Source organism: Schistocerca gregaria, chromosome 6 (assembly GCF_023897955.1).
Source record: "Schistocerca gregaria isolate iqSchGreg1 chromosome 6, iqSchGreg1.2, whole genome shotgun sequence".
Classification (NCBI taxonomy): Eukaryota; Metazoa; Arthropoda; class Insecta; order Orthoptera; family Acrididae; genus Schistocerca; species Schistocerca gregaria.
This window is the reverse complement of record NC_064925.1, coordinates 221371125-221385315: the sequence shown is the minus strand read 5'-3', so window position 1 is coordinate 221385315 and position 14191 is coordinate 221371125. Positions and strand designations below refer to the sequence as shown.

The 14191-nt window shown below is 38.9% G+C and overlaps 1 protein-coding gene across 8 annotated transcripts in view; it reads left to right on the top strand.

Annotated features, from left to right (window-relative positions):
* LOC126277906 (mesocentin-like) overlaps nt 1-13529 on the top strand; it is a 595995-nt gene extending 582466 nt beyond the window's left edge. For all 8 annotated transcript variants that reach the window (XM_049977471.1, XM_049977470.1, XM_049977469.1 and 5 more), the window contains 3 exons: nt 37-237; nt 3728-3920; nt 12182-13529. In XM_049977471.1, the coding sequence (XP_049833428.1) occupies nt 37-237; nt 3728-3920; nt 12182-12189 (402 nt within the window). In that variant the 3' untranslated portion in view covers nt 12190-13529. The remainder of the gene's footprint in view (nt 1-36; nt 238-3727; nt 3921-12181) is intronic.
* Nucleotides 13530-14191: the final 662 nt, after the last annotated feature.

The window sequence follows — 14191 nt, the reverse complement described above, 5'->3', positions numbered from 1 at the left end:
GAACTGATTACAACTTTTGTCTTAATTGTGTAACAGCCCATTGTGCCAACTGAAAGTAAAGTGTATAGCCAGCCAGGATCTCCCAGCACAACCAGTGTAACGAGCACAACAAAAGTACCTGTTGTAGCTACAGAGACACGTAAGGTAACAGTCGAAGAAGGACCTTATAGTGCCTCGGGAGAGATTGTCAGTTCGCAGACCATCTCCAGCAAAACGAGAACTGTTGAGACAATAACGGTGAGAGACAGAAGCAATACTTAGCACAGTGTTGTAACTATGATTTTTATTAATCTTTCATTAGGCATGTTCTATTTTTTGTGTTCTCTACTTTTCCCCTCCCTTGCTTGGTATTTATGTGGTTTAACAGATTATTTAAACATCCAGTGTAACATGAGTTTGTCAATAATTGTTTGGTAGTAGTGGCTTTTTTTCTGTTTATGTGATTTTAACCTCCTACAGTTCTTTATGTATGTAGAAAAAAAAATCAATTTGCACTGTGGTTTGGTTGCTCATTAGTTTTTAGACCATCCTATATCTGGGTAGCTCAATAAATTTCATTCTTGGACAATACTATGGGTGTAAAACATCACATAAGACAATTCATAGCTAAGCACTGAGAGTTCATGTACATAGAACAGAAAAAAGATAGAGTTAACGTCATAAGGAACAATTGGTGAACACTCTTTTTCACTTTGGTTTCTTCATGCTGCTTCCCTCTCGTATCATTTAAAGTAAATGGAATTACTAATGCATTTATATTTACCATGATTTCAATTGCGTCAGCCACTAACCAGAAATGAAGCTGTCCAGAACACTTAATGTATTTTCTTATTTATAACATCTTTCACCCATTGCCATCATCAAATTCAAACTTAGAAGCTGTCAAACAACATTCAGCATCAGTATCATTTGAAAGTGTCCTCTGGTATTGACTGATGTGTTGATAATGACACTAACTTGTTTTACTTGTTCAGAGTTTTGATCTGATACGGCAGTAGCCAAAATGATGATAAAAATAAAGAAATATGGTAAACGATTGAGGCAGCTTCATCCACAAAATGTCTACAGTGCTTACAGAGTCATTAAGGAAATTTATTTCCTTTATTAATACTAACCAAAAAGCAACAACCATAAGATTTTGACAGTTAGGTCCCGTGTTGAGTTCTCCATACTGCCAAGTGTATCTCCTTGTACTGATATGGAGTGCACTCATCATCTTGATGCCGACTGAGGAGCTACTTGAATGAGAAGTAGCAGCATCATGATCTGGAAAGTGTGCTAAGTGGCTTCGAGAGCAGTGTTCTGACCACATAACTGTCCATACCGCATCCACATGATGCCATAAGGCAAGAGGATGAAATGACAGCTGGTATACATCCCTTGTGCGTTCATGACCTGGACAAGGAACTCACACAAAATAGATAGGAGTAATGTTAATATGTGTATAAGGAAAGATAGTGCAGGTGGTTTGTCATCCATTTATCAGGTTTGAATGTTGTTTGTGAGAAGATTGTGTTATGCCATATGCAAGAAGGAGAACAATACCAGCTGGATCACAGCCTATGAACAGGCCAAGAAAAAATTATTTGATTTTATTGGCAAATTTGGTGTTATTTTTTGTCAAAATATTTATTTTTTTGCCAGATTTTTTGTTGTTTTGCAAATCAGTTAATACTTTTATCAATTTTTTTATATTTGTCAAATTTGGTGTAGATTTTTTGACGTATTAGCTATTTTTTTGTGACATTTAGTATCATTTCCTGCCAAAGTCGGTGTTGCTTTTGCCAAACACAATGCATTTTTTGCCAAATTTGGTCTTATTTTTACAATTTGGTGTTTTTTTCAAATTCAGTGTTATTTTTTTGGAAAATGTAGGTTTTTTGCAGAATTGGTGTTATATTTTGCAAAATTTGGGTGTTTCTTAAAAATTCAGTGCTGTTTTTTTGCCAAATTTTGTTATTTTTTGCCAAATTCATGTTTTTCTAAATTTGATGTTCATTTCTGGCCAAATTTGATAATGCTTTTGCCAAATTCCATGTTGTGTTTTTTTTTTCCAAATTTGCTGCTTTTTTGCCAAATTGTGCATTATATTTTCTGTTTCAGTGGACATCAAAGTTCATTAAATGGTAAATTTTAGGATTATACATGAACATTACTGTTGAGAGATAAGATGTCAAGATGCAATTTTAACATTCAGTAATTGTCAATTATGTATAGTAATAAACTGCCATTCTCAGATTTAAACATTTTTACATAGCAAAATTACAAATTTTGCAGTCTCATAAAGTTTGCAGATTTTGTTATTGTTCTGAAAATTGCTTATTTCTAATTATAGTCTTCAGAAAATTTTCCTGTCCCTACCTGTTGAGATTGGTTTTCTCATTCCATGATATTGCTGCTTCATTGGTCAGGAAACCTCGAGTGACATGTGAAAGGAGGGCCATACTAAATGCCTTGTAGGATCTCAACATGTTTTTCACTTGGCAGTGCAGGTTGGTACAACTGCATCATGTACCTTGAGTTGGTAAATGGGTTTGTTGCAGCAAGTATACACACGGACAGTGTGACCATGGACAGTCAGCACAGTGACCATTGTGGTGGCTTGCCTCAACATGGCAGCAAAGAGAGGCATGCCGAAAGTAATTATGCTCCTGACAACTGTATAGCCAATGGCTGTGCTTTATTTCTGAGGTCTCCCTGACATTACCTTTCACAGTATTATGCAACATCACCTGTTGTGTGTACTGTCCCTACCTATCTCAGTACAGTGGGTATGCAACTGTTGTGATGGCCAACACATACTTTTAAATCTTTCACCCAATAAAAATATATGGAAAAAAATTGCAGAGAGATTGTTGTACAGGTACTCACCAGATACCACAATTGCTGAACTCTTGCATAGAGTTGAAGTAGCATGGGTAGACATTACTGTCTTGTCATCCAAGGTCAGTTCAACTTGATGCCCAGCCGGATTAGAGCCACTGTTGGTGTACTTTATTTCATATCCCGTGTACTTTCAAGTCAGATTTTGTTATTTACTATCCTTCCAGGTGATGCAGTTTCAATGGCTAGTAATGTATATGAGAGTATTAACAACTTGTAGCAATTCTTCTCTGTATACTGTTCATTTTCAAACAATTAATTCTTTTTGTCAGATGAACTGTGCCAAGTTCATGCAGCAGGAAATCTGCTTATCATCAGTGTACCTGACAGATTGAAAATTAACTTTATTCTGTTTGTACATCTTATTCATTACTTGGCTGTTGACAGCTTGCTGTAAACGTACTGCAGCTGTTGGCACTGTTTAGAATGGCTTGTTCCATTTCTGACAACTCATGTAGTATCATTAACTTGGGGATTCTGTTTATGAGAGATAATTTTATGAGGGAGAATCTGATAGTTGTTGCTGTCAGCTTCTCTCTCGTCATTTAAGTATATTTTGCTGAATCAGAAATAATTGTTGGACCATTATTCACTAAATTCTTCCATTTGCTTCATTGTCTAATAAGGTGACATCAGGCAAAAGCTTAACATCCCACGATTAAGATGTCATGAACAAACTGTACAGTGCCAGTTCCTAAACACATGGCAGAATGGAATGGGACAAATCCTTGCTTTCTTTAATTTTTTATGAAAGAAACTTAATCCAAATAGGAGAGTATGATTTTAGAAAACTTTGTTATTGATATCTAGTTGGTTTCTAAATTCTACCTATTTTTTATTGCAGTACAAAACAGAAAAAGATGGAGTGGTAGAGACGCGTGTGGAACAGAAAATAACTATTCAGTCAGATGGTGATCCTATTGACCATGACAGGGCACTAGCAGAAGCTATTCAAGAAGCAACTGCCATGAATCCTGACATGACTGTTGAGAAGATTGAGATTCAGCAACAGCAGCAGCAGCAGCAAGGGGCTCCAGGTAACGTTCCATGTTTCCAATTCAGAAATGATATACTAGTTTTTCCATATACATGGAGAATGAATAAAACAAATTAAAACATTGGTACCACATACTCTAATATATTCACCAGGGACTTACTGCTTTTTGAAAATATTTTCAATGCGAGTTTTTCCGTTGTGTTGATGGCATCAGTCTTAACAGGAACTGATTGTGAGGTGTTTCGTACATTGCTAGTTTTCAACATAAAATCATTTTATTTCTATTTATAAAGTACCTGCCTCTCTGAGTGAGATTTTACATTCCAAATGAATAAGGATGGCTTCACATTTGTTTCTTGTGTAGTAGTCAGTCCAGTTCCATTTATTTATGGTGAACGCAAAATGTGACAAAATGCCAGTATTTTCATCAGTGATCAAGTGAGCATGTGTTGTGCCATGCCGTGCTGTTTTCCGAGTCCTGTTCCACAACAGTCACACTCAGACAGTTGTAGTAATAACGTTTTCTCTCTCTCCCTCTCTCCCCCCCTCCCCCCTCCCCCCTCTCTCCCTCTCCCCCTCCCTTCCCATCTCTCTCTTCCACAACTCTCCCCCACTTCTTTGCCACCATCAATAAATACCACTGAATTTATTACCACACCAGATTAGTGTAAGAGGCGACTCTTGTCAGTTGGGCACATAAAATTACGGTTTGTTAAGTTTTCATTGTGTTAAGTATTTTTCATTGGCACTGGGCCTTTCACGAAACACTTCGCAAGACTGCACATTGTTTGAGCTGACTCCACCTACAAACCACAAAAATGAAACTGAATATGTTTTCAGGGAAAAGGACCTGATGACAGTACAGAGACCCAATCAGATGCCTGCTATTAGAGTTAAGTTGTAATAACTTGCTACTTTTGATAGTTCTGCACTGAGTGAGCAAAGGGGAACATTGTTACCAGCATGTGCCGAGTGCAGCACTCCTACTTCAGGCATGTAATCATTAACCAGCCTTCACTGAAGCTTTGTTAAATAATAAACAGATGACAGTACCAAACAAGGCACTTAAGTCAGTTAATATTTTGGAAGTATTCACAATTACAGTTTGTGTCATGTCTGCCCGGGTCAAGTCCTCTTCCTCAGACCAGGAACTCATGCTGGAGCTGACAGAAATGACCATTAGATATTTTCTTTTAGCAGTTTTTCTTTCATGTGTTTATGTTTCGTTGACTAAATTCTTGGTATGGCTCACATCTCGGACAAATCTTGTGGGATAATATTTCCAATAGGTGCTTTTTTCTTCCTTTTTTTAAATCAGTATTTATGTTTCACAGAGAATAAAATTGTTGTTTGTACTTGCCCTGTTACTTTTCATCCAGGCCCACCATGTGTCCTTTCACTGCAACCAGTCATTGAACCTGATTGTTTGGATTTTTTGCTTGTATTGCCTTGCAAATTTCATAACTGCATTGTATTTACCCTAGCTACAGTATTCTCCAATGAAACATCTCTCTCTCTCTCTCTCTCTCTCTCTCTCTCTCTCTCTCTATAAAAATATATCTAAAGACAAAGATGATGTAACTTACCAAACGAAAGTGTTGGTATGTTGATAGACACACAAATAAAGACACACAAATAAACACACACACACACACACACACACACACACACACACACACACACACACAAACACACAAAATTCAAGCTTTCACAACCCATGGTTGCTTCATCAGGAAAGAGGGAAGAAGAGGGAAAGATAAAAGGATGTGGGTTTTAAGGGAGAGGGTATGGAGTCATTCCAATCCCGGGAGTCGAAAGACTTAGCTTAGGGGGAAAAAGGACAGGTATACACTCATGCGCGCGCACCCACACATATCCATCCGCACATATACAGGCAAAAGCTGACATCTCTGCCCAAACTCTTTGCCTTTACAAATGTCTGCTTGTGCTGTATATGTGTGTGTGTGTGTGTGTGTGTGTGTGTGTGTGTGTGTGTGTGTGCGCGCTAAGTCTTTCCACTCCTGGAATTGGAATGACTCCTTACCCTCTCTCTTAAAACCCACATCCTTTCGTCTTTCCCTCTCCTTCCCTCTTTCCTGATGAAGCAACCGTGGGTTCCGAAAGCTTGAATTTTGTGTGTGTGTTTGTGTTTATTTGTGTGTCTATCAACATACCAACGCTTTCATTTGGTAAGTTGCATCATCTTTATTTTTTTTTTTTTTAATATATATATTGCTGTAACTTACCAAACGAGAAAGTGCTAGTATGTTGATAGACACAGTAAAAACACAAACACACACACAAATTTCCAGCTTTCACAACCCAAGGTTGCTTCATCAGGAAAGAGGGAAGGAGAGGAAAAGGCGAAAGGATGTGGGTTGTAAGGGAGAGGGTAAGGATCATTCCAATCCCGGGAGCGGGAAGACTTACCTTAGGGGGGAAAAAAGGACAGGTATACACACGCGCGCGCGTGCACGCATCCTCGCGCGCCCACACACACACACACACACACACACACACACACACACAAATATACACAAATAGACACAGGCAGTCATATGTAAATGCAAAGAGGTTGGGCAGAGATGTCAGTCGAGGCAGAAGTACAGAGGCAAAGATGTTGTTGAATGACAGGTGAGGTACGGGGGGCGCCAACTTGAAATTAGCGGAGGTTGAGGTCTGGTGGGTAACGGGAAGAGAGGATATATTGAAGGGCTAGTTCCCATCTCCGGGATGTATCCAGATAACCCGGACGGTGTAACACTGTGCCAAGATGTGCTGGCCATGCACCGAGGCATGTTTAGCCACAGGGTGATCCTCATTACCAACAAACACTGTCTGCCTGTCTCTGTTCATGTGACAAACTTGTTGCATTGTCAAAGTTTTATTTAACACTATAAAGTGGTTATGTGCATTACTGCTTCTTAATTGCAAAAATATTCTGGAGGAGAGAATTGGATAACTTCTGTAAAAACTGTGGCATTCATTCCCTCATGATAGTCACCTTTATCCTGCTACATTTTTCCTATCAGTGTGTTTGTTATTTTTAAGCTGCACTGTCCGTTCGACCATTTAATAGCATCCAACATGCATTATTCGACATCTTAGCAAACCACAGTGTCTTCAAATGAAATTTTCCTTACAACATGCAGATACCAGCACTCCAGGCCACTGTGCCACTTCTCTCAATGATTAACTTCTGGTATAAAAACTTTTTGTGCCAGAAACCAAACTTGTGAAGACAGTTTTGTAGAGACAACTTACTCCCATTAAATAAGCTTATTTGAAGCTTCAAAGAAGTTTGCTTAAAGTATAATCAAACAATGGAAAATCCAGGATGGAAAAACAAGTATGTGAAAAGGATAGGTTGCTTCTCACCACGTAGGGGAGGTGTTGAGTGGCAGACAAGACTGTTAGGTATTGTTGGCTATCAGACTAAGTCCTTCATCAGATATAGACAAAACAAAAGAAACACACACACACACACACACACACACACACACACACACACACACACACACACACACACACACACACACGGCCACTGTCATGTTGTCTTCGGGCACTAAGGCCCAACTGTGACTGTGTTCGAGGTGAGCAGCAATTTTTGCTACGGTGATCGGTGGAAGTACAGAAGAGGTGTAGGGTGGTGAGGGGGGGAGGGATAACAGGATGATGTTGGGGTAAGGTATTAGTGCTGCATGTGGGAGCTTGCAAGGCCATGATGGGGACAGGATAGTTGGCTGCTATGGCATTGAGAGGATGTGCTTTGGGCCGGGGGGGGGGGGGGGGGGAGGGGGGGGGGTTGGCAGCAAGACAAGAGGAGAGGTGTAGAGAAGGGGATATGTAAATGCTCTTGCAGGATAGAAGACATTCATAGGACTGAAGTGGGAACAGGGACTAACAAAGGCCAGCGGGTAACAGGAAGGAAGGATCTGTTGCAAGTATAGTTCCCACCTGTGCAGTTATAAAAGCTGTTTGTTGGTAGAAGAAACCAGATAATGCGGGCTCTGAAGCAGTTGTTGAAGTCAAGCACATTATGTTAGGCAGTACACTTAGCACCTGAGTGGTCCACTTACCTCTTGGCCACAGTTTGGTGTCACTATTCATACAGACAGCCGGCTTGTTAGTGGTCATGCCCACATAGAATGCAGCACATTGGTTGCAGCTAAGTTGGTAGGTCACTTGACTGCATTTATAGCTGGCTCAGTGTTCGGTGGTGTGGGAGCCACGTGTGACAGAACTGGGATAAGTGGATGTGGGAGGATGTATGGGACAGGTCTTGCATTTAGGTGTACTGCAGTGAGATGAACCTTGGGGCAAAGGGTTTTAAGCAGGAATGAAATAGGAATGGACAAGGATATTGTATAAGTTGTCTGGACACTGAAATACCATATTGAAGCATGGTGGTGAGGATATTTCTCATTTCTGGGCATAGCATGAAGTAGTCGAAACCTTAGTGTAGAATGTGATTCAATTGCTGCAGAGCTTGGATGGTACTGAGTGACGAGTGGGCTGCCTCTTTGTGGCCTGGCAGTGCATATGGGGGGATGGTAGATAAGGCAGAGGAGGGCTTTTTCTGAATAGTATGGGGAGGGTAATTTTGGTCTGTGAAGACCATAGTGAGATCTTTGGTGCACTTAGAGTGAGACTGCTTGCCACTACACATCTGATGACCACAGGTGGCTAGGCTGCATGGAAGTGACTTCTTGGTGAGAACCTGGTGGCAATGCTGAAGAGAAGGTATTGTTTGTGCTTGGGAGGGTTGATGTGCAAGGATGTACTGCTCCTTGAGAAGGTATTGATCTTATAGAGAAATATGGGTAGGGTGTCCTCACCCTTGGTTCAAATCGTGAGGATATCATCAGTGTATCTGAAGCAGATGAGGAGTCTTGGATTCTGGGTGGTTAGGAATAATAATAATAATAATAATAATAATAATGGCATGTGACGAGGGCCTCCCGTCGGGTAGAACGCTCGCCTGGTCTTTCAGTTTGACGCCACTTCGGCGACTTGCGCGTCGATGGGGATGAAATGATGATGATTAGGACAACACAACACAGAGTCCCTGAGCGGAGAAAATCTCCAACCCAGCTGGGAATTGAACCCGGGCCCTTAGGATTGACAGTCTGTCGCGCTGACCACTCAGCTACCAGGGGCGGACGGTGGTTAGGAATGATTCCTCTGGATGGCTCATGAATGGTTTTATATAGGATAGTGTCATATAAGTGTCAATTTGACTACCACAGATTTGTTTGTAGATGATGCCGTCAATTGAGAAGTAATTGTGGATGAGGATAAATTTGGTTATGGTGACCAGTAAAGAGGGTGTAGATCAGGAGTCAGTTGGGAGATGAGAAAGTCAGTGTTCAAATAGCATTTGTTTAACATAGGGTTTTCATTGCTTGTAATAACCATACATATGTCTACATATTGCAACAGGCTGGAATGCAACTTTTCCCATTAGAGAATGACTTGATAATGCTTCATCAGTCTTACCTTCCTTTCTAACCTCCTCCTCCTCCTCCTGAATTTTCAGCGCTGTAATTGGCGACCTTGTCCACAGACTGGAATTTTCGTTCCAACCCTCAATATTTGTATTCTCAGACAACATCTTTAACAACAAACCCCACGTTCATAAGTGTGAAACTGCCTCTCAAACGAAACTGATACAAAAACACTAGTTCCCAACAAAAGCTGACAAAGGGAGAACACCTGAAAATTCTGCACTTGAAATAAGAGCTGAGGAACATGCAAGTAACTGATGCTTGGCAGTGTGTACAACCTTTTACTGATGGGTTGGTGACAGGGTCACAATACATGCAGAGATATTTGCGGCACAGCAGTGGAAACAGGTTTGTTGTTGCTCTTACCGAGGCAATGGCATCAAGGCCCCTCTATCAGGTGGAACTGTTTAAAGTCTCAAGGTATTTTAATCACATAGTAGTTAACATTAACACAAGCACTTCCTTCAGAGATGATGTGCCACGTGGAGGAAAATATGTGAAACTTATGTTACAAAACATTGCTGTGCAGAATTTTTTTATAGTTTTATTTCAGAAATTTCAGTTTGCTGTTGAGAAGTTATTTATTTATTAATTTATGACAGTGAGAAATCCTTACAATGAGGTAGTCGTGAACTTCTCTCAATACCTGCATAGTTCATTTTTAGTATTTTCATCAAACCATGCTATGGAAGGGGCACTCTTGACATGTTATGCCAAAAATAATAATTGGAAATAAATGAGCACTGAGGATACATTCATTAAGTTTCCTAGGATTCACCTTCTTGTTCAAGAAAGTGGCCCTTGGAAATAAAACATAAATAATCCAATTACAGTACCACCAAACTTTCCAGAAATTAAAAAAAAAAGAGATTAGAATGAAATTTGACCAAATCATGTCTGTTCCTAGAGTACTGTATTGAATCAGAGTATGAGCTGCAATATGAGAGTAATTGAGAAGAATAAAAAGATACACAAGATGATGGAGGAAAATAAAAGTACAATGCCGGCCAAAAACAAGTACGACATTTCACTCACATGACTATGGAAAAATGGATTAATTAGCTGGATGGAATGGGCTGAATGGTATTTCCAATAAGATACAAAGTCTAATAATAATAATAATAATAATAATAATAATAATAATAATAATAAATCATAATTCCATAGTAATGTGAACAGTCTCATGTTGTTGTTGTTGCTGAAGACGACAACAACAACAACAACAACATGAGACTGTTCACATTACTATGGAATTATTTTTAAAGGTGTATTAGTGTGTATGTGTTATTTACCTTGAACGTGTCCTTACACATTCACCAAATTTGATCAATTCATTGGTGGTGGACGGGCAGTTGACTACAAAAATGTTCTTGCAGTCCACTGGAAGGCATAAGTAGTGAAGATCCCGCACAGCTTCGCAAGAAATAACAATCAAAAATGCTCTGAGTAGACATGTGCAAATGCAGGGATGTGTGCACCGGGTAATGGATGTACTTTGAGAGCAATTGCTATTAATTGGACATATTTGGTATGTATACTAAATGCTAGCTCAGTCTGATTTTTGTTGTGTCACCTTTAACTGATTAGAAGAACACTTCCGTAAACTGCTTGTCTACATTCACAATTGATAGTTTGTTGGAATTTGTCTCAGCATAAACTCAGAGTAGAGTTCAAACACAGTCATGAACTAACATGCCATGATAAATGCGTTCGCAGTAATGCAGGCAGTTTCTCCCTCTTTGTCAAACCTCAGAAGTACATCAGCCAGGGGATGGAGATTGTTGGGTCAACCAGGAAGGAGGTGGAAGGCCAATGCCATAAAGAGGATCAATATATATGTGATGCTGTAGGTAAATGACACAAGAGTTATTTGTAATGATGACATGTATCATGAGTACTTAACCCTCCAACCATCAGCGAATTACCGATTTTTCTTTATAAAATCGCAGACCAATTTCATTTGATAATTAGTATAGTTCAAAGATTGTAACAAGAAAACCAAGACTTAATTTAGAAGTGATTTTTGACTGATATTTAATGTACATAGTTCAGGAAACATGAAAATTTGTGTTCAGTGTTATAAACACAGGAAAAAGTTTTTGGTAATTTTTGTTGAGTTTGATATATTTTGAAGTAAGGTTCCATACACAAGCTCGCAAAAATGGCTACAAAATTGCTGCCATGAGACTGTATATGTGTAAGTGCATGGGTGATACTTGAGGATGTGTAAAATGCAACTCCCGACATTCTAGAGAAACAGGAAAAGATTAGATGGGAAAATAGTGGCTCTTGATGTTCTAGAGCAACCAAAAAAGATTTGACAAGCAAATAGTGACTTCCGACGTACAGACAGGCTATAAACTATATCAAGTGTGATAACAATGTGCCCTGCAGGATCAATCGAAAAGAGCTGAATGCAGACATCCGCGTTGCCCCTGGCTGAAGATAAGACATCTTTTGTGATTGGTAATTTTAGCATAAAAATAATAAAAAGATGAAACATGCTTTTGCTCCATTGATTATTATACAAGCTATACTTTGAGAACTATTGTTTAATTAATTTATAAGGTATTTAAAAGCATATTTATGTGTAACAATATTGTGGCCCTGCAATATGACCTACATGTACTGCCAAGGGGAACCTCCAAATTATCCCAAGGGAGTGGGAGGGAACAAGTTATTATTGGTTATTATGCCTCTTGCTTATGCACCCTATGACTAATACTGCTGTAATGGATAGCTGATTGATAAATTTGCTTATTCCTTTTGTCATTTCTTGCTCTTGTGTTTTCAGGGCCCTGAAGTGACTGAACAGCCACCTGTGAAAGCACCTTGTGCCACCTGGCTGGCCCCTTCACTGCCTCAGCACAGTTTTGTCCGTTCTACATTATCATCAGAAGTTCAGCAAAACTCAGAACAATAACAGATATATATGTATATATATATAGGTTCACGTTTGTTTTATACATACACGTTGTCAGTCTTAGATTTTTGACACATAATGTGTGCAAAATTATTGTAAAATCTCAACTTTTTGTTAATTAGCTCTATTTTCTCCCTTTTTTTATGCTGTGTGATTTTGTGTGTGTGTGTGTGTGTGTGTGTGTGTGTGTGTGTGTGTGTGCGCGCGCGCGCGTTTTCCATTTTGTATTTACGATGACAGCTTTTTGCTTTGTTTTTTAGCAGTCACATAATGACTGCCTTGCAGCATTTTTCATTATATCACCAATGCTGAAGAATAAAAGGCAGGTACTGCATTCTTACAAAATTCCAACTTTCATGCCAGTGGAAAAGAGTAAATATATATAAGTTTTGAGTGCAATGGCTAAGTTGCAAAATAAAGTGGAAAATCTGCTTTGCCTGTATTTGATAATCAGTGGTAGTGCACATTCAAGAAGCTTCTTTCAGCTTCCTTCAGAATACTGGGATGGAATAAATATTACAATCAATATTGTTGACATGTGGTCGAATTCAGATGTTTAGAGGCTGGACTGGTTCAAAACTGTATGTGAAAGAAACAGAATAAGGATTAAGTAAATGCAATTCAATCCCAGTGCTTACACTTGTGATATCCATTTTAGTAGGATTTGTGGTATCTTTAGAAGTTGAACTGCAAGATATCAAGAGGAGCGCCTTTTGTGTTTGTGGCAGGAATATTGCCTTATGTTGCTTGCCATGCAACATTTCAGACTGAATGCAGAGTTTATTGCCTAAAGTGCAACTGACCAATAAAAAGATTTATTATATCTTGAAAAGTCTAAACAAGTTGAAATGTAAAATATATATATATATATAATATATATAAACGTACAATGAGCAAGACATTCCAGTTACTTAATTGACAAGAACTTGTTTATATTTCTTTTACTGATAAAATGAGCCATCACAGAAACATAACTGTGAAGGTTGGCATTTGTCCTTTGTGTGCTAATGGCAGCTAGTTCCAAATATTGTTTCCACTTTTTTTGTCTTGATGCAGAATTTGCCTCCTACTAACATGTTCACGGACTGTAAAAATGTATGTTGTAAATATTTATAATAATGGCACATTGATTGTCAAAAAGGTGGAATCGTCATATGCTTGCCATTCAGAGTATTTGCATAGCACTGCTTCTGTTATCAAAATAAATTTATTGATTGAATATGTTTTAGTTTCATTTCACTCCTTATTTATTGTAAAGCATTCAGTTTATTTAGGTAAGTTATATGTGCTGCAAGTATTTCTCACTTAAAATACTGTATTGCAGTGTGTTTTTCTTAAAAAGTCCCACCTACAAAGGAGTAATACACATTCACATCTGCATAAACACCTTAGATTTCTTTTGCAATCTTTTTTGTCTCATACATTGCCGGCCAGTGGCCGAGGTGGGTTAAAATGATGTAGAAAATGTGCAGCTTGCACATTAAGGCTAGGTAATTTGGTAATGATGGAGTGTAAAATATTTTGGCGAGCAGTGTACATACCTCAATGAAACTGAACGTAGTTTCAATCAGGCACAGAGGACCATATGGTGCCGACCACATGCCATGTAATCCATTACCATAAGGCATCATTTGTATGTGACGTGGAAGGGCATGATGGAGTAGCTTTGCAGTTTGTCTCATGTGAGGCTGAGTGCAACATCATCATGCTCATGTCTCCTCCCAAGGAAAAACCAGGGTAGTACCAGGAATTGGACCTAGTCCTCTGTGTGGCAGTCAAGGCAAGATGACCACTCAGCTATTAAGGCATACTTTTTATTTATGTAGTTTCTGTAAATTAAAATAGCTGTAACAGATGAAATTTGCTATGAAACTAACTTGT